Source organism: Crinia signifera, chromosome 1, assembly GCF_055691185.1.
Source record: "Crinia signifera chromosome 1, ASM5569118v1, whole genome shotgun sequence".
In the NCBI taxonomy this organism is placed as follows: Eukaryota; Metazoa; Chordata; class Amphibia; order Anura; family Myobatrachidae; genus Crinia; species Crinia signifera.
Genome location: NC_139217.1, coordinates 312,815,390 through 312,842,859, shown reverse-complemented (window position 1 = coordinate 312,842,859; position 27,470 = coordinate 312,815,390). Strand labels below are relative to the sequence as shown.

Genomic DNA, 27,470 nt, shown 5'->3' with positions numbered 1-27,470 from the left:
CTTACTTGTTATACAATTGTGACCTGACCTTACACCTACCTCTATTCAATGAATAACCTAATGTACAAAGTCTGAGAGCTTGTGCTTATAATTAAGGACAGTGTTGTTCAGATTTAAATTGTAGTTTATATCTTGGACAAAAGTATTTTTAGCCCAACACCCTTACATTATAATTTATTTTGGTGGTGGTTCTGTTTAGTGGTCATATAATAATATAGAAGGTGGGTTGTTGGCTTCTGAAAATACCAGTGCAAACATGAAATGAGTTCTTTGCCTACATATTTATACCTTAAACAAGGTATAATTATGTACACATGCCAAGTCAAAATATTCATAGTATAAATTTTACAAGCTGCCTGTATTTCTAAAAAAATAAATATATACATATATAGAGATATAATTGTATATATATATATATATATATATATATATAGGAAACAGTATTACCCGGCACTCTGCTTGTGATACAAATATCTTGCTGCAGTGCCTTCCAGGGAGCTCTAGGATCCAAAATAACCATCAGGAAGAAAGGCGGCACTCTCACAGACTTGTAGTAAAGTTTAAAAGTCCTTTATTGCAGCGGTCCTACGCCGTTACGGAGTTACCTCCGTCATCAGGGACACAAATGCATTAACAAAACATAGGCAATAAATACCCATACACACATAAAAAACCCTCCCCCCATGTCCACACCGATTGGCTGTGCACTCACCATCCCCCACCAGCATCATGACACACACCTGTCCAGCCTGCACTGCTCAGACATCACCTGGCACGCTGCAGTGTAAAGAACAGGCCCCTCTCACTGACCTGTACTTCCACATCACGTGACCGGGTGGCCTTCACTATGCAATTGGATAGAACCGGCGCGTGTCATCAACGCGAGACAGGGAGCTTCTGCACACAGCACAAACGGTTCCTATGGAAACAAATAACCAACACATTACATATAGTAAAAACGCTGATACAACAGCGATCGCAGAATATAAAATATAAAAATGGAAAAACCGCATATACATGAGACTCAATATGTAGTAAACACCCACATTCTTATGGGATATAGCATCTGTAGCTATTAATACTTTCTAAATGCATCAATCAGCAATTTAAAGAGACATAACACTAGAAAACATGAGTATACATACTAATAATAATAAATGGATAAATGAATAAGGCATGTAACATATGACAAAATAAATACAGCAAGATCACATAACACCCTCCAATACAGGATGGTCAAATGAAACACTGGAGCCCCAGCGTCTCATTTAACCCCCCAGGGGACATAGTCCCCAGAGAGAAAATCCAGCGACTCTCTCTCTGGAGCAAAATTTTATTTCTATTACCCCCTCTGATGGGCAAAGGTATATGGTCAATAATCATTGTCCGTATACTTGAAATATTATGTTTGAATTGTAAACAGTGGCGAGCCACGGGTTGGTCACTATGTCCGCTGGACTGAGCCTGATGTATGGCTGACCTATGTTGGGCCATGCGCTCCCGAAAAGTGCGCTGGGTCTTCCCAACATAGGTCAGTCCACAGGGGCAGGTCAAAGTGTAAATGATGTAGGTGGAGGTGCAAGTGAGGGGAAATTTTATCTGGATTTTATTCCCTTTGTGGGGATGAGTAAAAAAACTTCCCACTGACATAGACCTGCACGTGGTACACCCCAAACAGCGAAAACAACCATTCTTCCTAGATAGGAAGTTTTTTTGGCCAGAAATGGTTTTGTCCCATCCTGTGATGTCATACTTAACAATTCTGTCTTTAATACTACTACCCCTAGTGTAACTGGGTAACACCCTGGAATCATGTAATAACGGTAACTCACTATCAGTAGATAACATGGGCCATAATTCTTTGACTTTCCTGGTTTTACTTTCTGACCCAACTGAATAGCGGTTAACCCAGGGCACCCGTTTGTTATCCTTATTAGTGGGCGGCAGTATCTTTGGACTCAGAAGTTGTTCACGAGGCATAAGTGACACTTTGTCTTTTAAGATGTTCAACTCACTTCTAGGGTATCCTCTATTGACAAACTTTTCTACCATAGCTTGTAAAGCCATAGGAACCTCCTCAGGATTTGATGTTATACTTTTAACCCGCAATAATTGCGAATATGGTAATCCCTTGCGGAGAGGGGTGGGATGAAAGCTTTCATTTCTCAATAGTGTGTTCCTGTCTGTCGCTTTCACGAAAAGGGAGGTGCTGATAGCAGCCCCCCTTCTCATGATTGCGACATCCAGGAACTCCACCCGTTCAGTATTCATGGTATGAGTGAACCTGACCACACTGTCACTGTGGGCATGGTCCTCAAACACCTGGTTCAAGCTTTCAACATCCTCACCCCAAAAAATTAAGAGGTCATCAATGTAACGTTTATACAGCAACACCTCCGACCTGAGGTTGCCATCCCTGAAAAACATATTTTGCTCCACGTGGTGCATGAAGGCATTGGCATATGCCGGGGCCACTGCGGACCCCATGGCACAGCCTGCCACCTGTAAGTAATATTTGCCCTCGAAGAGGAAGTAATTTTTAGTTAGTATGAAGGTTAACAAGACCACGAAAAAGTCAATCGGGGGACCAATGTATTCCACATCATTAGAAATCAAAGAGCGCACCGCCTCTACACCTGCACCGTGTGGGATGCAGGTGTAGAGGCTAGTGACATCAGCTGTACACATCACACAATTTCCTTCAAGGACACTCTGTCCTGAAAGAGAGTCAAGGATCGATAGTAAATCAGTAGTATCTCTCAAATATGAATTCAATCTTTGGACACATGGATTCAAGATGGTGTCCAAATATACCGCTACCGGGTGCATCAAGGACCCCCTGGATGATATAATTGGTCGTCCCGGAGAATGCAGAGGGTCCTTGTGCACCTTCGGTAGGGTATAAAACAATGGCACTACAGGGTGCTCAACCATCAAAGCCTGTTTCAACTCTACATCAAGATACCCATCTCTAACAGCAGCATTAAGTATTACATCTAATTCTTGCTTAAATGCTATAGTGGGATTTTTATCAAGCAGAATATAAGTCCTGGCATCACTCAACTGTTTTAAGCATTCAGCTCTATAGTCCTGAAGATCTTGAACAATAACCGCACCCCCCTTATCCGCATTGCGAATAATCACATCCCTCCTTTTAGACAGACTGTCCAAAGCCAATTGCTGTGGCCTGGAAAGATTGTACCTGGTGTGAGTGCGGGCTGGTTCTTCCATGCCCAATCGATCCACCATCCGTGTAAAAGTTCTCACTGAGGGATTGATTGAAGGGGGGTCGAACCTTGAACGGGGTATGATCTTTTTTAGCTGTTCAGGTAAGATGACTTTCTCAGATGCTGATGCAGAAGGAGCAGATTTGCCAAAATGTTCTTTTAAACGCAGTGTCCGATGGAGCTTATAAGTGTCCACCTTCCACTGGAATGCATCTGCTTTCACAGTTGGAACAAACGATAGTCCTTTTGCTAGGACCTCCACCTCTGTTGTTGACAATGGTACCTTGGATAGGTTAAAGACTAGGCTTTGACTTTCCTCGGCGGGCGAGTGCTTGCTCTGACGGCGGTTTTGGCCTGCCCTCCTCGTCCTCTTCCGATACGTCTTGTCGCTGCCGTCCCAGTTACGCCTAAAGGGACACCTGCAGCATTGGAAGTCGAACAGGAGGACTCACTCTCGCTTTGAGAGGTGCTTGATCCTTGATTGGAGTGTTGAAACCTATATGGCTTGTGTCTTCCATAATTAGGTCGACCTCCATCTTGGAAATTGCCGGCATTGAGCCATGGGTACACCCTCCTTTGATCGTAATCAAGCTGAACCTTCTTTACTTTCTCTTTCTTAAAGGCGATAAGATCACGCTTGTATTTATCCATCTGGTTCTTTAATTTTTCAAACCAGTTGGTCTGAGTGTCCTGAGCAAACGTGATGGAATGAGCTGTTTCAAATGTTGTAATCTGTTGTTGCAGCTCTTTTTGCTCCCTAGTGGCCTCTTCTATAACCAACAGGAGCAAATCTTGAGAGCACTTATTTAAAACACCAATCCAACGTCGGCAGAAGGCGATGTTATACCTGCCGATCGTTGGTGTGTTTTTTACCCTAAAGCCCCTGGGAATCTGTTTCCTGCGAAAGTAGTCAGATAAACTGACACTGTGGCACATAAAGTCACATTCTTTCTGTTTCAATCGCAGTAATTGGCTGTACAGAACTTCAGGGGTTAATGGCAGTGAAACATCTTCAAATTGCTGCTTGGATAATATAGCCTCAGCATCCAAATCACTAAGGCTCACGGTCTCACTCAGATCCAGCCTCATAAAGTCCAGTGCTTCGTCTAATTGCTGACTGGCAGCCATCATCATGTGAAAAGCAGGTTTTTCCAATAATAAGAAACGAGAAGGTGCCTTGTATTGGAGACACTCACTTCAGGTTTCCATAAGACAGTCCCGGACCCAGGGGTATTTTAAACACACAAGACTTCAGGTATAGGTGCCTTGGAGAGACTTCTGTAGCATAAAGGAGCCACAAAAGACATATGCAGGAAACAGTATTACCCGGCACTCTGCTTGTGATACAAATATCTTGCTGCGGTGCCTTCCAGGGAGCTCTAGGATCCAAAATAACCATATATATATATATGTGGGCACGGCTTTGCAGGAACTTTTAAAATAATTCTTTATTGCCCTAAATAAATTAATAGCCAAACTTACCTTGTAAGGAGAGTGCTATTTTTCCTAACATTGGCGCTACAGATACTTTACTTTTTTGATCTCTCTCACACACACACACATATATGATTATCACGTGCACAACGTTATGTGCATACAGTAAATTTGTCATATTTTGTTGCAGGTTGGTTTCAATAAAAAAAGATACTGTATATCCAATAAAGCAAATAGGGAGTCATGTGCATAATGTGTAACACTTTCCATTCTTAGCCAATAATGTAGTAAACAGTTTAATAACAAGACATGGAAAAGTCAACAGCATGTTTCATTTGCGTGTTTGCCTGGATTTTCCAATAAAATAAAGATTGTTTATGTTTCTGCTTGCCATTTACTAAGATTTGCTCTATTTCCATGGCAACTGAAGGACTGTTTTATTGGACAGCTCTCTATGCCAGTCTGTTTCCTTCTCTGTGATGAGTTGGGAACTGCACATAGAGAAAGCAAAGAGGATTTGTTTACTCTGAAAAAACTGAGTGCCCTTTACCCATATAATTACCAAAGCAAAACCAATCCAACATAGATAGTTCAAGCATCTGCGAAAAATTGAGGCTAAAATGAAATATTGTGGGATATTAAATATATAGCGCAGTATGAATGTGTAATTTATGGAAATGCGGCAAAACTATAAAAAGAAGAAGCTTCTTTCTTGCAGAGTATACATTCCTTGCAATATAAATGCTGTCTAAGGGGGCATACACATGGGATAATTTAAGCGATCTGTCTAAATCACTTAGAAATTAAGCATGGATTGCTCCGTGTGTATGCCCCCCGAGTGATGGCGTTGTGTGATCCTGTGCGTTGCCATTGCCTGATTAGATCTAGACACCATGTAGCCATGATCTAATCAGATCACCAGTGTTCTCATCAGAGAACACTGATCAGCACAGACCACTCAGCATACATCACTGGTGCATAACGTGTGTCAGCGATGTGTGCTGAGCGATCTTTGCTAAACTACATCGCTCAGCATGGGGCTGAAATCACCCCATGTGTACTAGCCTTAAGAAAAATGATGCATTAAGCAGCAGGCAGCGGCGTAACTATTGCACCGCAGCCCCCGCCACCACAGGGGGGGGGGCGCTGTGCATGTGGGGGCGCCGGGGGCTGCGGTGCTATAGTTACACCCCCCCAATCCCCCGCAGACTTCCCTATCTTGCTGGTCCCGGTGGCTCCGTTCTTCTGCTGAGGACCACCACAAAATGGCCGCCCCCATATAGCACACTGTTCGCTGTCTGCTGTATGGGGGGCGGCCATTTTGTGGTGGTCCTCAGCAGAAGAACGGCGCCGCGGGGACCAGCGCGATAGGTAAGGCTGCAGAGGATTGGGATGGGTTTGCATGGGCGGCGGGGGGCGGGGTGGGTGCGCAGCGGGGTGGCGCCCAAAACTTAGCTACGCCACTGATAGCAGGGCAAGTACCTTATCAGATCACATTCAAATGTGCTTAGCTATACGTTTACAAATTATTACCTAATCAAATCCCTTTTGTAGATTTAAAAAACTCACTGTCAACATCTTACAGAGCTCTCAGCATGACTCTATGCACTCAAATAGCACAGTAGACACTGGCATTTTGCGGGTACCATTTAATGAAGCTGCCAGTTGAGTACCTGTATTTTTCGAACTAGAGACTCTAATGTACTTGTACTCTTGCTCACTTCTCTTTCTACTCTGGTTAGAGCCTGTTTGAATGATGTAGTACACACCGTTGTAGGAAATGTTCAGTTTGTTGGCAAGTACTCGCATGGAATAGTCTTCATTTCTAAGAACAAGAATAGACTGTCGTGTTTTACATGTCTCTATATCTATTATAGGGTGCGATGGTCTAAACCAGAAATGTGGTAAAAACCTCATTATACAGGGGACCGATGGTGGGTGCATGTGCATTTCTGCGCATGTGCATACGCCGGGTGCACGGCAGGGGGTGTGGGGCGGCGTGCCGGGTGTCATCCATGGGAACGCCCAGCGTTTCATGGGCAATCCCATGAAATGCTGGGCGTCCACATGGAAATCGTCCGGTGATGCATGGCAAGGGTGATGTATTAACCGCAATACATAAAGCATTTGGCTAATCAAAACACGAGTTACAATAATGCCTAATGCATTCCATAAGATAGATTGTTTATCCTTACATGCTCCTAAGCATTTAAAGATGATGATAGCAATACTGCTTACAGAACAGTTACAGAACACTTCCATAACAGGATAATTGAGGCAGTTGGTAGAGACACCAATCTGTACAACTAGTGAGGAGATTGCTAGTGGTCAGCAGAGGTACAATGAAAGCCAATGAGCCTTTGCTGTGTTCCAGGATCCATTAATTGTACAAATCTGCTGCTGCATCGCAGAAGTGTTTATTTCTTTCCTTTAAACAGGAAACAAGTCACTGCTGTTACAAGTCAATTGAGTAGCAGATCAATAAAAAAAGAAATGAGTCTGTGCCATTATCTTTGCATGCAGTGCAGTCATTCCGGTTATTATCCTGCTTGTGGAGCAGTCAGCAGTATGAAAAACTGCAATTGTAATGGCTAATAGATTTAATGAGTCTGCTGATCCGTAGTAAGATATTTACCCCATCCTGTTTGAGGATTAAAGCTTGGCATACAGTATCTGAAGAAAAAAGACGAGTGAACGGAAACACATATTGCTTTGAAATGTACCAAAAAGAATACATTTTGATGACTCTAATAAACTCTCATATGTTAGATAATGGAATGGTCTCACGTTCATAAATATTTTATAGATTGTTTTTATCTTTTTGGTTTACTCCAGCTTGCTTCTAATGGTTTCTGTTCTTAAAGTACACCAATATAAGTGTTATTGTATTTACATTAGTCCCAAGGGCAATTTGCTCCTAAGCAGGTGCTACAATTCTCGGTATGATAGATATACTGTACAATGCCCATAGATGATGATGATTATTATTATTACCTTATGCCACTGGTTCCCAAACTGTGTGCCGTGGCTCCCTGGGGTGCCTCAAGATACCTACAGGGGTGCCATGGTTTGATGGTAAAGGACCAATTCAAATGATGTATGGTCAATTATTTATGAACAAAGCCAGTTCTGGTTACTGCCGATCATAAAATATATGTACAAACAGAAGCTAATCCTGCCTTTTACCACATCACGGAACCTAAAACACACATATAAAAACAATCGACTTAATTGTATATTTTTTCGACATTTTTTTTTTACCTAGGGGTGCTGTGAAAATTTCCGATAATCTAGATTCAAAAGAGATTGGGAACCCCTGCCTTATGCATTTATACAGTGTTAGTGTACTCCATTGTGCTTTTGAATGCAGAAATAACAAATATACACTTGGCTATTGACAGACAACGTGAAAATAATTTCACAGGGATTTCATATATGAGGTAAAGTACTAAATATTAAAAGTGGTTAGTGGACTGTATGATCCAGCTGTACAGCAATATTGCTCTGTTTTGTCCTGTTTTGTACAGAAAGAAAACATACATTTTTATTTGAACTGTATAGCAGAGGAGGCTGGGGAATAAGAGAGGAGAGGGCCGTGTTCAGGATCAGCTCTGTAGACTCTGACTTTGTGCCATAGTCTACTGCATATTAAGTATAGTCTGTTATATTCACTGTCCAGGGTTAGTGGTGTTAATGGCCAAATCAGTATTGATATTAAAAAAGAAAATAAAGGTAACCATACTATACTTCTGAGAAAGCTGCAGATGCTTTAAAACAGCACCAACAGCCGGGAGCCAAGGATGGTGATAAGCCTCGGTGGCTTAGCTACATATGTGGCAGACCCAGCCGCGGCTTGGGGGAGTGGCGCCAGCGGGGTATGTGATGGGCGCCGCCGGCTGAACCCAGGTATCAGTGAGTGCTGAGCTGGTCCTGTGAGTGCTGAGAGGGCATGGGCCGTGCTGCTGCCAGGGCAGGATGCGGGAGTGTGCCGCTGTGTGCACTGCAGGAGGAGATGGGGCACGCTGGTGTGTGGTGTGCGGGTGCTCCACGTGGGGCGGGGGGGAATGGGTGATGCGGCGGTCGCGAAGTCATTCCACGGGGGGGGAGTTACACTTCTCACCTCCATCCCATCCAGGGGGGGACACCTGCTCCAACTTTTGCCCTCCAGTGGCCGGCGCCCTAGGCAAATGCCTAAAGCTGCCTAGTGGTGGCTGACAAACTCAATTTGGTACTTATATCTTTTGAAACAAGTGTCTGCTTCTAAAATCATTGTGAAATGTGGATTACTAATCAAACTAATTAGTTTCTATAATACATTATTTCTAATTACTTATGAAATGTATCTAATAATTACATCAACTGAAATTAATTAGATTTGTACTGGGGTTAAGTGTAGATTAGTTAAATTAAATACTGTAATTGCTTGAGTGTGTTATGTTTTTATCTTGATCTACCTTTGGGAGTATGATAATTTCAATGTAACTGGGTTGTTAACATTTGAATAAAAGTATATGAATGAGCAATATAGAAACCAAAAAGTCCATTTTTAACATGAAAGGTTTTTGATTGTGTAATCTATCTTAAAACCCTGGATTTGTTGAAGGGCCACCCACATATGCTTGGAACAAGGGCTGTACAATTATTGTAGAATATTTGATTTCTCTACTTTGGTAGATTACAGATGGGAGGACATGTAGTGTAGTGTCTGCTCCTCGAGTTCTTGATTTGTGGAATTGCGTCATCAAGCACTCAGACTGCACAACAAACGGACGCACACTCTCTGGGCCTGCCTGGCCGGCTCAATGAGCATGCACCAGATCTCGCTATTATCTTGACATCTTGTGCGCAGCCCGGATGTCACTGCTTATATTCCGGGTTGAAATGCGGGGTTGCACACACGTGGTATTTAAAAGTGGTGCTTTTAGACTGCACCTCAATTCGGGTCGAGCCACCCAGGATGTTTAAGCGCTGTGGAAGGGGTATATGTAAGCCTGTTTAAAATGACTTTGGTACAGAACACCTTTACCATACTAGTTAGACTGTTTACTGTTAGACCGCCCCTTCCCTTTCCATACACTAAGAAGGTACTAGTGGGTGCAGTGTCAGTGTAAATATGTATACATTAATATTGCTGCTGCCTCTGTCCTGGAAATTTGCTAGAATAGTGTTATGGAGTTTACAATATGCAAACTGGCATAAGTACACTTACAGTATACTACAGTATATAATTAAAATATACTGAGTTGTTTTCAGCTTGTTATATAATCAATATGGGACAGCCATATTGAAAACCTAAACATAATGTAATTATTATTATTATCTTTTATTTATATGGTGCTACAAGGGATCTGCAGCGCCCAATTACAGAGATCAAGTAGAAGAGTGACTTACAGAGGAATACAGTAGAGGACAAGTACGGGGCACATACACATGCACCTGCATCAGCAGAGGGCACTGGAATAAGTATCAGCAAGGCAGAAAATCTGAGCATTTGGTGACCTCAAGGATGGTTTCAGTGAGAAAAGCACCTGAGCAGGTTACTCAACGACTAATAAAGGACATGATTCAGACCTGTGCGCTAGGCAGCGTATATTCACCACACTCCCCCACCGAGCGAATCCACACATTTGCATGCGAGTAGATGTGTACGCTTACAGATGCCCTTGTATGCGGCCACATGGGTGAGAAATCATTCGATAATCGCTCACCATCAAATGATTCGCAAGGGAACACCCAGCATTTCTATGGGATTGCCCATAAAACGCTGGGCTTTCCCCTGCTCCCGTCCTGGGGATCAGCAGAGGCAGTAGAGCAAGGTGTAGTAGCAGTCCAGTGATTTCCAAAGTAAATCAAAGTTTTTAGGGGAGTGGATAAATGACCTAAAGCAGTGCCAAACCGGAAGTTTGGATCTCAGGAGTTCACTTCCGGTTTGGCACTGCTTTAGGTCATTTATCCACTCCCCTAAAAACTTTGATTTACTTTGGAAATCACTGGACTGCTACTACACCTTGCTCTACTGCCTCTGCTGATCCCCAGCGATACCAGTATAAGCCACTTCCAGTATCGTCTCTCGCAAGCAAATTTCTGCTGTTTTTCTAAAAATTAAACAATGAAAAATCTATAGTGTGAAATTGCTTTGTACTACTCTACTTCCAATGCCCCTGATGAAGTCAAGCTATTGCCGAAACGCGTTGGGCCTTTGTCATCATTTGGAAGACTTCTGAATAAATCTTTATACAAATACCTTTTGGACCTCTATATTGTAGATCAACAGATTTGTTGTATATGTATATGAATTGGCGCACCCTGAAACTCCCTTTCCTCTCTCTCTCTCTCTCTCTCTCTCTCTCTCTCTATATATATATATATATATATATATATATATATATATATATATATATATATATATATATATATATACATCAGTTTGCTCATACAATGTGCTCTCTGCCAGTGAAAGGGATTTAGGACCTTTATCCCTCATTTCATAACACAGTGTAGGTCTGTGATCATTACAGAATTGTCTGAGGTTTTTAATTACCTGCAATCCCCTGTAAATTCCATAGTAGAAAACAAACAGTAAAATCCTGTTAATTCGCTCACCATATGCCTGTACCATGCTTAAAGGATTTGGGAAATGATTCAGTGGTACATGGCATGGGAGACACAGTAATCAGTCAGCAGATGAGATGGGCTCCTATCTGCTGATCGCCTTTCACCACCCACTCATAAGAAGTTATGTCTTTGTAAATACGTGTGCTTTCTTCCCTAACTCATAGTGAAGCCACATGTTTTAGGAAACTTTTAGGTACCAACCCACAAGTTAACATGTAATTCTCTTTTAGCATGTTATAATCAACAGCGGGGGTTACTCTGGTTTGATCGGTCCTCCGTGCGCATGCAGGGAGGACCGATGTTTTGTTTGGGCACATGTGCATTTTTGCGCATGTGCCGGGTGCGTGCACCCATGGCGAGCAGAGTGTTCGCCGGGTGCATGCACCCAAGTTGGAGGGTTGAAGGATTCACCCATGTGAACGCCCATCGTTTCATGAGCGTTGTCATGGAAATAATAATTTTATAAACACTCTGATGAATTCCTGGTGTCTCACTCCTTTAAAGTGATTGTAAATGTAAATGTGCACCAAAGCCTTGAGGTCACTTGAATATGATGTCAAACACATGCGATTTTATCTGATTTCAAGCTTATGGAGGCCTTATTTTACATGCCAGGATGTTCAACATATCTGGTCCAATATTTGGAGTTGCATGTGTGACAAAGGACTTGATTCAGACCCTACCAATTATCGAATGACCACATGCGCACGGAACACATTGCACATGCGAGGGGTCCCCTTTCGAATGAAGCCAGTGCTAGCTAGGGATTGACAGCTGGGGGGGGGGGGGGCATTTGTAGGCAGCACCCCATCATTTTAATATAGGGAGGGGAAGGGGTGGGAGGGGGGTTTGACTAATAATATTATTCTTGTATTCTTTGACCTCAAGGCTTTGGTGCACATTTACAATCGCTTTAAAGGAGTGAGACGCCAGGAATTCACTATCAGAGTGTTTCTAAAATTATCTTATGAAGGTTTATTTCTCTCCCATGCGCTTAGTAATTCACATAAATAAAATAAATAAATAAAGGAGTTGGAAATCTGTTATCTTTGATGGACTTTTAACATATGGTAACACGGCGGCGCACTGTATGTCATTATTGCTATTTAGAAGTATGAATATATTACCCGTAATACTCGAGAACAGCTGAAGCCATTATGGAATATATTTAATAAGTAATGGAAGTACCAGTAGTTTACCGTACTGCAATGTTGAGTACCTAATGACCAGATAATGCTCCTATAACTGATATGCACATTTTCTCTTCCAGAAAGAAACCAAAGGCCAGTTTCTCCTGGATCATATCTGCAATCACTACAGCTTGATGGAAAAAGATTACTTCGGAATCCGCTTTGTTGACCCAGATAGGCAGCGAGTATGTATATTAATTGACATTGTTTTTTTCTTGTAGTTAAATGACGAATATGCTCCCAAAGCATGTTCCCGAGCCCCTCAGCAGATACTAGAATTATCAGTTTAGAACACCATGCCCGGTCCAGATGTGGTTGGAGTAATGCTCAGAGGGTTGACCAGATGTGGTCAAAATCGAATGATTGCATGCAATATCTCGCAAGTGTATGGGCAGCATAACTCACATGGATGCTATAGCCCATAGGCAGAAGTAGGGTAATCTTGGATGCAATCAATCTATTTTATCCTGGGACAAGCTTTATTCAGAGGCCTTGCCCCAGTGGTTAAAATTGGTGCATTTGAATGGTAAAAAAATATATATTTTTTTTGTCGTGATTGGGGGTGAATTTTAATTCGGAGACAGACCACACATTTTTATAAATATCTATTGTATTTTTACACATGCAAAAATCAGGGCTTCCCTATAGAATATAAAATATCTTAATCTTTCCAGTCATGTTAATTAGAATTAATTCACAGAAAAGGACAACATACAGTATTACACATGCCGTGCTGTACCATGCTGTGTGCGGGGTGGGTAGGGAGGAGGGGGGGAGGATGCCTCGGTGGGGGGGGGGGGGAGGATGCCTCTCTCCCCGTGCATATCTAATGAGTGGGTAATTAAATATGCACGCAGCGGGACCACTATTGGCTGGGTCCTAAATACCATTTCAGACCCGTTCAGACAGCAAAAAAAAAATGTTTTGAAACGGTTAGGACCCTGCTTTTTTACCGTTTCCAAATACCGGATTTTTGGAAACGGTAAATTCATTCTGCACCTTTCAGACCGCACATATTACCGTTTTGAAACAGTTAAAAAACGGCAAAAAAAGTGCGGTCTGCAGGATCACAGAAAAATACCAGAATAACAGAAAACCGAGGATTAGGTAAAATACCTGATGGAATAATTTATGATCAAGAGTAATAGACTCATAAAGTAGCAGTTCATAATTTATACGTTCTCTGCTGGGCGTCATCTGCTGTTCTAATTGCAGCGACACCTTTTGGATTTAAGTACAAGGATCTGATTTACGCCAATTGTATTTCTATAAAGCATCCGTCCTTTTTTTTCTCTTTTCCTCTAATCAAGCTGGTTCTGGTTGTTAATTGTACAGTAATAAGGTCAACCAGTATTAATCGACATGGTCAAAAGGTCAACATGCACAAGTTGGACCTTGACAAAAAGTTGACACAAGCCACCAGTCGACACGAGTTTACGATTCATATGGACTACAATTGGAAAGGGTAAACTTTACCCAAAGCATGCAAGGGTACGCGTTACACAAAGTGGCGGCCCATGTCGACAACTTTTTAGGTTTCAACCGTGTCCATGTTGAACTTTTGCTTGTGTCAACCTTTTGTCCATGTCGACATAGACAAAAGGTCACATTGGAAAAGGTTGACACAAGCAATAGGTCAGTGTGGGGATGGGTGACACAGGAAAGGGTCCACGTGAGATTTTGAAGGTTTTTTAGTGTCTATGTTGAAATCTGTCGGCATGGATCACCACTTAGTGTAACACGTACACGTACAGCATCCAGCATGGCGCCTCTCTGTGTTCGGCACACTTTACAATTCCCCGTTGTACCCCACGTGGATCAGGAAGTATGAACAAGTCATTTGGAGGAAAAAAATTGTGAGAAGCTCTTGCCGACCTTTTCATGTGTCAACCATTTTCATGTCAACTTTTTTTAGTGTCAGCCTTTTCACTGTTGACCGATAGTGGTCGACCTTATGACTGTCGACCTTGCTACTATCAACCTAGTGATCCACAACAAATTAAGCACTGAAACTATGTATTTCTAGGGTTTAAACTGACCCCTGGAGGGACCTTTAGATCATTTAGATACATGTTTTGTCAAGTGTAAATTATATTATTTTGCCCAATTCAGTTATAATTCCTCATTGTCATTTGGATGAGACAGATCAGCAAATCATCACAGCTATGTATCTCATAGTCTGTATTTTGGCATAACCATTTCTAGAACCATGTGTCATTTATACTGAGCAGTGCCAGAAACTTGTGGGCAAGTGGCAAGGGCTGGATGACTAGATGGAAATGGCATAAGTCTATATGTTATTCCTAAAGTTTGGTTAATCCGTATTACTGGTAGTAGAGGACCACTGGATGCAGTCATTAGGTCGACGGTCATTAGGTGGACCACTATTGGTTGACAGGCAGTAGGTTGACAATGCAAACAGTCAACAGGCATAGAAACATAGAATTTGACTGCAGATAAGAACCACTTGGCCCATCTAGTTTTTTAAACATGTTACCTAAAACCATATTTGAGTAGGTTGATATCGTCAAAATATCGACACATGCAAAATGTTGAGTTGTTCATGTGTGTTTTTTTAAAGGACCTGTTCATACTTTACCATTCCAGGGGATGTGGAGGAGGAATATAATAGTGTGCCGAGTGCAGCATAGCACTGTGCCCGAAGGGTGACGAGCACAGCGAGCCATGCAAGGGGATACAGTACACTTATATGGTGCCCATGTCGACCAACGTTGACAGACACCTACAAAAACTAAAAACCTAAGTCTACCTTTTTCATGTCGACCCTTTGATCATGTCAAACTAATGCATGTTGACCTTTTTCATGTGTCCACCTACTGCTCGTAAACCTAGACACTGTCGAGTTAATGATCCATACACCGCGGCAACTATTTACATGAGAATTTCAAACATATTTCACCATTATTCGTAAATCAACCAGAATAACCCCCCCCCTCCCACACACACACGCACACATGCACAAATGTATTTGTTAGATTGGACGCTAACCATTGCCCTCTGCTTTCTCTTTTCAGCATTGGCTTGATCCCAACAAACCCATTTCCAAGCAATTGAAATGTAAGTGTTCAGATCCTAATGGCCCGTTAACATTTCTACAATATCAACAAAGTCCTGTCGCTCTGACCTGCCAGCTGCAATAATGCCCATTGTCCGGTCCTCTTAAGATACAGTAAATTACGATGTACTCTGTGACAAGTGTGTGCCCGTCACTGATGTATTACATTGTTTTGATATTTATTTATTTCTGTATATATAAATATAGTTTATAATTATTAATTCATTAATAATAAGTGTACACTTAAATTATAGGCCAATATCATATTTTATAAAAAATATGCAGAGCCTCCCTGGCATAATGAAGCATCCCCCCACAGCCTCCTATTATGCCTATCAGTATATTGCTGCAATGTTTTAATCACCTTCACTTGTATAACATTTAGGTTCTACCACTTTTCTCTCCCCACTGCACATATAAACGTAGTAAATGATCTTGGGCGAGATGTATCAAATGGAAAATGCGGTCATTTTCCAATATATCAAAAATGATACCGCACTGAAGGGTATCGCCACCTTTGGGTGGCAATACCCTATAGAAGCCTATGGGCTTCTTTTCGCCACCGCCGACGCAAACCCGCCGCCTCGCCGACCCCCCCTCTGGCTTACCTTCCTGAAGGGTCCTCCTGGACCCTGGAAGGTAAACCCCTCCTCCCCCTAGTGAAGCAGCCGGACATCCTTCCGGCTGCAGGGGGGAGGAGGAGGCGCCGGGGACAGCATGCTTAGCTGTCCCCGGCGTGAGGAGAGAGCGTGGCGGCAGGGAGATGACGGAGACCGCTCACCAGAGTACAGGTATCGCGGGGGGCCTCCGTCACGCACCGCGATGCCAGCCGCATATGTTAGTACATATGCGGCAGCATCGCGGCGGGGGGGGCCGCGAAGGGCGGCGATGTATTTTAATACATCCCGCCCCTTGTATGATAAAATACTGAACTACTACAAAAAAAATAGGGTTATTCTGGTTGACATTCAGCGTTGTGTGTCATTTTTCGCCTGCCCACCATTCGCATAAGCCACCGGCCCCCTTCGCAGGTGAATTCCCCCGCATGGCTGCAAATGGATGTTTAGCTTAAACATCCATTCCCAGCCTATGGGGAAACACCCACAACATTTGATGGTCACCGACAATCGAATGATGTGGATGGTACACTTTCAGGTGTGTTAGCTTGGCGTGTACTCCTGTGGGTAAAATGGCGGGCAGCTGATATCCGGTGATGCCAGCTGCCTGCCCCCAGCACCCATGTCACTGGGTGATTAACATGGGAACGCCCAGTGTTTTCATAGGAACGCCCATGAAACGCTGGGCGTTCCCAAGGGCGCGGCTACCTGCGGTGGTGGGTGCAAGCGCCCGGCGAACACTCTGTTCGCTGTGGCCGTTTGCACCCCGCGCATGCGCAGATGAAAAACATTGCCCTCGCATGCGAATTCTCAAGCAAGCATATGAACCAGAATAACCCCCAAAATGTATTACGTACACAATTTTTTTGTCATTTTTTGACATCCTGATTAAACATTTTTGAATAGACAAATCTTTTTAGATTGTATAGTTGTCTGATTCAGTGGTTCTCACACTTGGTCCCTAGGACCCCACACAGTTCATGTTTTCCATGTCACCTAGCAAGTACAGTGTATATGTAACCAACTGTCACATATAAAAAATCCAGAGACAACTTCCCGCTGCAGAAGGATGATGTGCCATGGGGACTTCCAGCCAGGCTAGCCAACATAACCCAAGGGCACCTGTGCTGCTGTCCTTAAGCACATAGGCCTGCTTTGTTTAGTGGCTGGGGAGGGCGTGGGCAGAGGAGCAGTTCTAGATGGGGGAGAAAGACATGGAGAAGGGAAGGGAGGTGGAAGTTAAGTTGATGTGGAGGAGGGGTCTGGAGTGGGTGAGGATTGAGGATGGCTGCTGCGGAGGGTGAGCAGAGGAGTGGTGCTGGGTGAGGGGGACTTGGAAAAGTCAGAATGGCCAGGAGGCTGCTGCAGAGGAGGCATCTGAAGTGGGTTAGCTGTGTCGGCATGAAGGATTAAGGGAGACCAGTTCCAGGGATACGCTGTGTCAGGGGGAAGAGCTGGGATAGCTTGTATGAGGGGACTGAGTAATATGTCTGACTGCAGTTTAGTTCAGCACTGTGATGTACATTCTCTTCCCCTTCATCTCCTTCCAGATCACTCCAGTCAAAATATTATTAACCCTTTACGACCCAGTGTATGATTACAATGTATTCCATTGATGATACTGATAAAGTAGAGAAATTAGGACCTAAATACCCCCCCCCCCCCATTTTTTTTTTATTTAAGGTCGTACATTCAAACATTCTGATTTGTTATAATTCAATAATTTGATATTCTTGCATCTGCCGAAATATGTTCCCAGTATTTTCATACATTAAAAAGGACATTGGGATTTCAGTGGCAACTGTCATCACATTATAGCCTGTGCAGTATTTATTTTTTAATGTCCATTTAAATGGACAAGGGGACATAAAGAGTTAACCTCTCACAAATAATTACTTTGGGGTATGGCTTACTGGAAAGTGAGGTGTGATATCAAGGGGAATGCGTGGTACTCTTTACTGAGCACGGCGCCCACGATTCTGATCGTGGTCATCGGGGGTAAAAAATCGCGGGCATCGCGGCCATCGCATGCACTAAAAAATCGGGTGCGACGCGACCGACGCGATGCCCGCAATTTCCCATAGGGAACAATGTTAAAAGTCTCAATGGACGCGATTTTACTGTTCAATGCCTCAATGGACCCGATTTTTCCATAGGAAACAATGTTAAATGGGCCACAGAGCCCAAATAGGCCCCCTGAAGTGTGAAATGGGCCCGAATGTGGTGCATTCGATGGCCGCGATGGGCGCCGTGCTAAGTAAAGAGTACCGAATGCGTAATTACCTCTGAATACATGGATCCAAAATACATGCCATACTTGACAGCTTTTCTTCCTATCCAGCAGAGGAGGGACTGTGCTGATTATTGAATCATCATGGCCTCACCCTTGGAGGTTTGGCCACTTACTGTGTATGCACTAATTGCTGCTAGATGCAGTAGAGGTAAAGATTTAGCAGTGCTGTACATGTGGAACCCTATGACCTTATCCCTGCTGAATGGGATCTAATCAGATCCTACCCACCACCCCCTGTGGCATGTGCTGCACTAGCCCAGGGCCGGCGCCACCACTAGGCAGGACTAGGCATTTGCCTAGGGCGCCGGCCACTGGAGGGCCAAGGTACCATAGAGAGGTACCAGAAAGCAGGGAGCGGGGAGCAGGTTAGACTGTCATCCTCCCTCTCCCCTCCCCGACCCCCATCCCGCCCGTTAATCAACGCTGCCCGCTCCCTGCTTGGGGGATTTCAGCGCGGCAGTATCGCCCGCACCTCCCCCCCCCCATGCCGCATCACAGTGTTATCGCACCCTCCCCCCCCGTGCCGCATCACAGTATTATAGCAACCCCCCCACCCCCGTGCCGCATCGCGGGCGGCGGGCAGTGCGGGGGGGCTTTGCCTGGGGGCAGGCGGGGGAGCTTTGCCTGGGGTGGGCGGGGGGCTTGCACCGGCCCTGCACTAGCCTCATGTGCAGATAGGACTCTGGGTCATGACCTCAGAAGTCCTATCATCGCAATGGACAGCTCTTTCTGCAACAGCTGTCCTTTGCTAAAATCTTCATGCATATGGCATTAATAAATGCTGATATGCATGCGGTGAGTGGAAAGATACATTGATGCATCCTTTCCATAGAAACATAGAATTTGACGGCAGATAAGAACCACTTGGCTCATCTAGTCTGCCCTTTTTTTTAAACATGTTACCTCAAACCATATTTGATCCTTATTTTTTTGTAAGGATATAAATTTTTTTGTAAGGATATCAATATGCTTATCCCAAGCATGTTTAAATTGTACTACTGTATTTGCATCTACCACCTCTGATGGGAGGCTATTCCACTTATCTACTACTCTTTCTGTGAAGTAATTCTTCCTCACATTTCCCCTGAATCTTCCTCCCTCTAGTGTCAGTGCATGTCCTCGTGTTCTGTTGCTCCTCTTCCTGTGAAGAATATCTCCCACCTGTACCTTGTCAAAACCCTTGATATATTTGAAAGTTTCTATCATGTCCCCCCTTTCCCTTCTCTGCTCTAAAGTATACATATTAAGATCTTTTAGTCTTTCCTGGTACGTTTTGTGATGTAGGCCATGCACCATTTTAGTTGCCCTTCTTTGCACAGTCTCTAATGTATTTATATCCTTCTGGAGATATGGCCTCCAGAACTGAACACAATACTCTAGGTGAGGTCATACCAATGACCTATACAGTGGCATTATTACTTCTTTATTTCTACTGCTGATACCTCTCCCTATGCAACCAAGCATCTGACTTGCCTTCTTCATTGCTTTGTTACATTGCCTACCTGCTTTTAAGTCCCCTGAAATAGTGACACCTAGATCCCTCTCTTCCTCAGTAGTTTCCATTATAGTGCCATTTATACTATATTTAGTCTTTGGATTTCTGAGACCCAAGTGCATGATTTTGCATTTTCTGGCATTAAACTGTAGTTGCCATGCTCTTGACCATTCCTCTAATCTACCTAGATCCTCAATCATTTGTTTTACCCCTCCTGGTGTGTCTGCCCTGTTGCATACCTTTGTGTCATCTGCAAAAAGGCACATTTTACCCTCAATTCCATTTGCAATATCACCAATAAAGATATTAAAAAGCACCGGTCCAAGTACAGATCCCTGGGGTACTCCACTTGTAACCTCTCCCTCCTTTGACTGTACTCCGTTTACTACAACTCTCTGTTTTCTGTCCTGCAACCACGCTCTTATCCATTCAACTATCTTAGAATCCAATCCCAAGCTTTCAAGTTTATTTAACAGTCTGCGATGTGGGACAGTGTCAAAAGCTTTACTAAAGTCTAGATAAGCTACATCTACAGCCCCACCTTGATCTATTACTTTAGTCACCCAGTCAAAAAAGTCAATAAGATTTGTTTGACATGATCTTCCCCCAGTAAACCCATGCTGTTTTGGATCCTGTAAATTGCTGGTTTTGAGATATTCTACAACTCTTTGTTTTAAGAGTGTTTCCATCAATTTCCCTACTACTGATGTAAGGCTCACTGGTCGATAGTTGCTTACCTCTTCCTTGCTTCCACTTTTGTGCAGTGGGACTACAATTGCTGTTTTCCAGTCCTCTGGGATTACTCCAGTAGCTAATGACTGGTTGAATAATTCTGTTATTGGTTTTACCAGCTCCCCTTTAAGCTCTTTAGTATCCTTGGATGTATCCCATCTGGCCCCATTGATTTATCCACTTTCAGTTTTGAGAGTTCTGTGAGGACTTTCTCCTCTGTAAATGTACTTGTCTCTCCCTCAGTTTTCTGACTATGCTTGCAACTTAACTGTGGCCCATTCCCCTCTCTTTCAGCAGTGAATACTGAGCAGAAATAATTATTAATATTATCTGATATTACATTGTCCCCCTCAAGAAAACTTCCACTCTCTGTCTTCAGTCTAATTATTCCACTTTTTGTTTTTCTCCTTTCACTTATATACCTAAAAAAGTTTTCCCCTCTTTACCCACTGACTGGACCATTTTCTCTGCAGCCTGTGCTTTTGCACATCTGATTACCTTCTTAGCCACCTTCTGTCTAACAAGATACACCTCTTTGTCCTCATTCTTCTGCGTCTGCTTAAATTTCTTAAAGGCCAACTTTTTTGCTTTCACAATACTTGCTACTTCTTTTGCAAACCACAATGGCTTTCTTTTTCTTGTGTTTTTCCTAACTCTTTTGACACAAAGTCCTGTTGCTTTTAGAATTGCACTTTTAAATTTTTCCCACTTATCCTGCACTCCTTCCAAGTTCCTCCACTCTGCCAAAGAATCCCTTACAGAGTTTCCCATCTCTACAAAATCAGCCTTCCTAAAATCTAACACCTTTGTTTTTGTGTGCGATGAGTCAGTCTCTGTCTTTATTTTGAAACATACCGTTTGATGGTCACTGGATCCCAGATTTTCACCCACATATGTCAGATATTCTGTCACCATTTGTAAGTATTAAGTCTAATATTGCGTCCTTACGAGTGGGCTCCCTCACCAATTGCTGGAGGGATGCTCCTTGCAAGGAATTCAGCATGTCCCTACTTCTGGTGGAACTTGCAACAGGCAGCTCCCAGTTTACATCAGGTAGATTAAAGTCTCCCATGATTATCACCTCTCCTTTTAATGTAATTTTATTGATGTCCTGCAATAGGCTCTTGTCTAGTTCCTCTTCCTGACCTGGTGGTCTGTAGATCACCCCTATACGAAGAATCGCCTTCTCCCCTGTTTCTATGGTCACCCAAAGGGCCTCAGTTTTTTCTTCAATACTTTGTTTTAAGGTAGTCTTTATATTTTTTTTCACTTATATTGCAACCCCTCCTCCAATTTTTCCTATTCTGTCCTTCCTAAATAAAGTATATCCTGGTATAGCTATGTCCCAGTCATGATTTTCATTGCACCATGTCTCTCTAATAGCCACAATATCCAGTTCATCCCTTGTCATTATTGCAATTAGTTCTGGGATTTTATTTCCTAAACTTCTAGCATTTGCACACATAGCTCTTAAAGTTGTGTTTGTGCTTCTCCTGCTGCTAATGTCTACTTTTATGATAATGTGACCCAAGGCATGGGTACCAACCAATTAGTTCAACTGTAGACTATATTTTTAAACAACCTGCTAAATGACAGTTTGGGCCAGATGTATCAAGCTTAAAAAAGTGATAAATTGTAGAGTGATAAACAACCAGCCAATCAGCTCCTACCTGTCATTTTTCAAACCCAGAATGTAACATGTCAGTAAGCAGCTGATTGACTGGCTGTTTATCACTCTCCATTTTATCACTTTTTGAAGCTTGATACATCTGGCCCTTAGGAACAGTGGCGGCTGCAGCTGCAGCTATAATATAGTGCAGGAAGAACCACAGCACATATAAGCACACATGTTCTAATGTGTACATCCAGGGAAGTTGTGGCACTTAGGACTCTGCACAAGGCATCACATGCTAAGTGGTTTCCCCTGCACTAGATAGTTAGCACTGCAGCCGATGCTGTTCCTGCATGGCAGTGTGTGAGTGTGTGTGAGTGTGTGTGAGTGTGTGTGGTCGTTGTTGCAACTCAGCAACTGCAGCTGCCACTAGTTAAGAATTGATTGTTTGCTACTTTGGGCCCGATTCAGACCTGCTCGCTAGGCTGCATATATTTGCTGCCTAGTGAGCAGGTAAACACCCCACTGCCGCCCAAATCCCTGCGCTGCACGCTGATGTGTACACATCCGCTCGCATACGCCCTCACAGAAGAAAAATCATTCGATAGTTACTCACCATCGAATGATTTTTCCTCTGTTCGTTATGAAAAGTAAGCCAGGACTTACTTTTCATCTGGACACTTTTCACCAAATTGGGGGCTGGTGCGTATGTCATGTGACTTCATCCACCCACCCTGAGCAGGCAGGGGCACTCCTACATTTGCTGGGGTCCACCCATGAATCTCTGGGCGGGCCCGGCAAACGCCCTCTGCCTGTCACTCAAAATTCACCAAAAGCACTCGATGAGGGAGTTTGCACATGCGCAGACCCCCACCATCTTGGTCTGGGCCGAATTCAGACCTGTACAATCAGGCCTGAATCGGCCCCTTTATCTCTTTCCACTTTCGGGACTAGAGTAATACACTGGGCAAATGTTTTTTTTTTAAATGTCTTCTATAATTTCTTTCTTAAGGCCGCATTTTGGAAAAAGTCTCAAAAAAGTTGCTGGAAAACAAACAGCCATTGCAACAGTGTTGCAACCATTAAAGAGAATGCTGGTTATGTGACACAAGCTATGTTCTCCATATTTAATCATTCTGAGTTATTAGGGGACCAGTTCTTCCAATCATCTGCCAGTTGACAAGTGATGACTGAAACTATAGAGTCTATTCATGTAAAAAAAAAAAAAAGTAAAGTGAATTATTACTTATTACTTTAGATTGCATAGGTATGATGTGATTATACAGCTTTGAATAGTAGCAATTCAGGTATACTTATCCTTCCGGCGATCTGATCTGGAATCTAGGGCTCCAGCTGTGCTGTCTCCTCCAGTGTGTCCTCAGCATATTGGCAACCAGGTCCCGTTTTGCAGTGTCAGATATCAGGAAAAGGCTTTGGGTGCTGCTCAGGGTTCAGGGGGTGGAGCCAGCACCTATCAGATATGGTTGCAGCTCCATGGGGTGGAGCCAGCACCTGTCAGATATGGTTGCAGTTCCATGCTTCGCTGAGGACCAACTAAAGAAGACAGCACTCCTGGAACACTGGATACCGAATCACATCACCGGAAGGCTAGGTATACACAAATTGCTACTTGTCAAAGCTATATGTTGCACTAGGGCAGGCATGTCCAAACTATGGCCCCCAGCTGTTGTGAAATTGCAAGTCTCATCATGCCTTGCCACAGTTATGCTATTAGGGAATGCTAAAACTATGGCAAGGCATGCTGGGATGTGTAGTTTCACAACAGCTGGAGGGCCATAAGGTTCCCTATATATATATAGCATTGAGCTTCCCTGCTTTTTTCACAGTGCAGTGCAGATTCTGCTATCCCTTCTCCCGCTGCACCACCCCTTCCCTGTTGAACAGAGCCGCACTTTGGTAGAGAGAAAGAAAACTGATTGCTGCTGCAGCAGCGGGTGCCATACGGGGTCCCGACAGTCATATACCCGACATCGGGATCCCGACTGTTAAAACACCGACAGACGGGTTCCCGCAAGGGGCTTTGTTGCGCTTGCCATGCTGTCTGAGTCCGGCCAGTCGGGATCCCGACTTCGGGCTAATGACTGTCGGGATCCCGACTGTCGGAACCCTATACCACACCCGCAGCAGCAACCTCTCCCCCAACACTTGCATGGGAATACATTCATAATGCTACTAGTGAATGAAAATGATTCTGTTTACCATCACTATTTCATACATTAGTGACCAGACGTAATCGTATTTCCCAGCTTTACTATGTGTTAGCTAAGCAGAGAATGGACGTTTAGCTATTAGTAGCAAGGCTATTTCAGCCGCACATAAAAATAAATAACGTTCGATTTTGAAAACATTTTTAAATTCTTTCCTGGAGCAATTGCTGCTGAGAAATCTATTTGCAGGTTTCCATATATGTCCCTCAAGTGTTACCAGCTTTATTACTGCAATATTCAGCCTATTCTGCTGGGGTTTTTTTTACAAAATAACACAAGCAGCAGCTTTATCAGCACACTGTCCTGGAAACTGCTATTCCCGGCGGATATACTTTTATATGGTAGAACCTATACTTTATACTGTATCAGCCAAACAGTAAGGCCAAGAAGGGGTACATTTAGTTAAACATAGTGGAGTCTTCTGACTGCAGTTGCGAAATAATGCTTAAAACAATATCAAAAACAAATATAAAGATGATACACTTTAGCCCTGTATAGACTACAAGGGACCGGCCAAACAGCTCAGAGACAAATGACTTCTTCCTTTGATTACTGAGATTTTCAACAATTTAGGAGAAGGCAAAATTGTTTACTAAACTGGATTTGCGGGAAGCCTATAATCTTATCTGCTGACAAATAGAAAATTGCTTTGAAAGCACACAGATGACATTAAAAGTACACCATCATGCCTTTCCAATGCTTTAGCTACAGATGTCGGACAAATGACAGTTCACATTTTCCACTAGAATTCTCTGGAATAAAAAAGAATGAATTCCTGGCCTAATCACTGTGAAGCCTCTGTGTCCTGAGGAACATTGCCCAAGTCATCAAACCTGCACCACCATGACTGATGGTTGGTGTGAGGTTCTTACAATAGGATGGTTTTTGCCAAATATGTTTCCAGAGCCAGATTATAATGGGGGCACAAGGGGTCAGTACCCCTGGGCCCCCCTCTAGGCCCCCTGTGGTTGGCGTGTATTTTAAAAAATATATATATCTTTTTTTTTTAGCTAAAGATTTTGTGCATGGGAGTGGGGTAGTGCTGTATCTTCACCTATCTGCCAATGTGACAATGATTAATTGTGCTGAGCATCGGGAGGCAAGTCCCATGACACTTTGCACCAGAGGGCAGAGGCTGAGAATTTTGTGCTGAGCTCTGATTGGTGAAGCTCATTACATGTTTCTCAGGCCCATGGAGAACAGCAGCAGCCTAGTCATGGGAGGGTTTTTAATCAGAGGCAGAACTGGGACTGTGAGGTCTCCTACAGAGTAAGGTGAAGAGGGACAAACACAGGCTTTTCATGTGGTATGTATATATGTGCATTTGTGTGTATGTATGTATGTATGTATGTATGTATGTATGTATGTATGTATGTGTAAATATATATATATATATATATATATATATCCCCTGCAGTTACCCGTTGACCAAGTTTATACTGCCTTTACTCTGTGTTTTGACAGTGTAATATTCTCCCATGCATTTTGCGGCCAGTAATGACAAGTGCAAGGGGGGCCCCCTGTCTAAAGTGCTCCAGGCCCCCCGAAGGCTTAATCTGGCACTGTATGTTTCTGTGCTTGATCATGCTTGCCTACTCTTCCGGAATTGCCAGAAGGGTCCTGAAGTCTCCTCAGCTGATGGGGGTGGGCAGTGGCAGAAGTTTATACCAGTTGCCCAGTGGCAAGATAAATATTGGTGCCCCCCCCCCCCACACACACACACACACACACACATGCACACATACACCACACATAAATGTATGAATGTATGTTATGTATATTATGTTAAAAATATTGAAAAAATACATGGAGATACTCCAAGACATCCTGCTTCAGGCTGCTAGAAAATTAAAACCTTGAAGACAGGTCACCTTTCAGCAGGACAATAATATCAATCTCAGGAACAATAAACACTGGTCTGGCTAAATAACAATAACGTGAATTCAAATAGGGCCAGATTATGAGAGGAGAAGGACCATGCACCCTCTTCTCTCCGTGGTGCAGATGTGAGTAGTCTACTGTGCATACGTCGGTCTCTGGGAAGGAACATGGCGCCCATGTCATGTTCCTGGTGATTTCTGTGCTGTGCATGTGCATATTTCTGGAAAATTATGGCAGTGGGACTATAGAGAGGTAAGTATACTAAGTGGGTGCAGGGTGTGTGGTGAGCTCTGATTGAATATGACATTAAAAGGTATTTATAAACCTCAAACATGTAATGATGGGAGAGTGATTTGGTTATATACAGAGGAAATTATCTCAAAGGGAGATGTTAGTTCAGAAATGATCTCCCACTAGGGATTTAATGAAAGCTACTAAACAGCCCCTTTCCTATGATAGTTTTTCTGTTTTCTCTTTTTATCTGATCTCATTATGGGTTTTGAACTCTCCTTTTTATGCTTCATTTGTGAGGAGTTTAGTTCTGTCTGTCAACATTTAGTAGTTTGCAATATTTTGATGTGGTGGAATAGATTAAATGCTGCTATAATATTAGTTTTACAGTAGCATTTCTAGTTTATCTTTTCGTATCTCTGGTAATGTATTGCTATCCACTTTTTGTTGCCCTAAACAATTTCTAATTACTTTTTTTTATATTGCTATGTTATACGGTATATTTTATGGTGATAAGCTTTCATTACTTTCATGTGATAAGCCTTACCATTTTCAGATTTCAAAATGGTGTCCAGATGTCCTGCATTATTATCCCCCCCCCCCCCCAATATATGTGTATATTTATATATTACAATTATGACTGTGGGGGAAATTTACTAAGAAGGCCGATTACAGCTAATACCACGTACGAACAGGTATGACGAGGATCGGCCGAAAAATTAATGGAAAATACAGCAAATTTTAAAAGCTGCCATATTCTCCGGATTCATATTTTCCAATGGCGAAGTTATTCATCGTTGGCTGCCGCATTTACCAGCAGCCAAATACATACGATTTGC

General features: G+C 43.1%; 1 protein-coding gene across 2 annotated transcripts in view; it reads left to right on the top strand.

Moving 5' to 3' along the window:
* Positions 1 to 27,470, top strand: part of FRMD3 (FERM domain containing 3) — a 182,251-nt gene that overhangs the window by 57,670 nt on the left and 97,111 nt on the right. Inside the window, exons 2-3 of one of the 2 annotated variants that reach the window (XM_083186217.1) lie at positions 12,547 to 12,651; positions 15,502 to 15,544. In XM_083186217.1, the coding sequence (XP_083042343.1) occupies positions 12,547 to 12,651; positions 15,502 to 15,544 (148 nt within the window). Of the gene's footprint in view, positions 1 to 12,546; positions 12,652 to 15,501; positions 15,545 to 27,470 lie in introns of those variants that run through there. The other variant, XM_083186223.1, reaches the window with a different exon arrangement.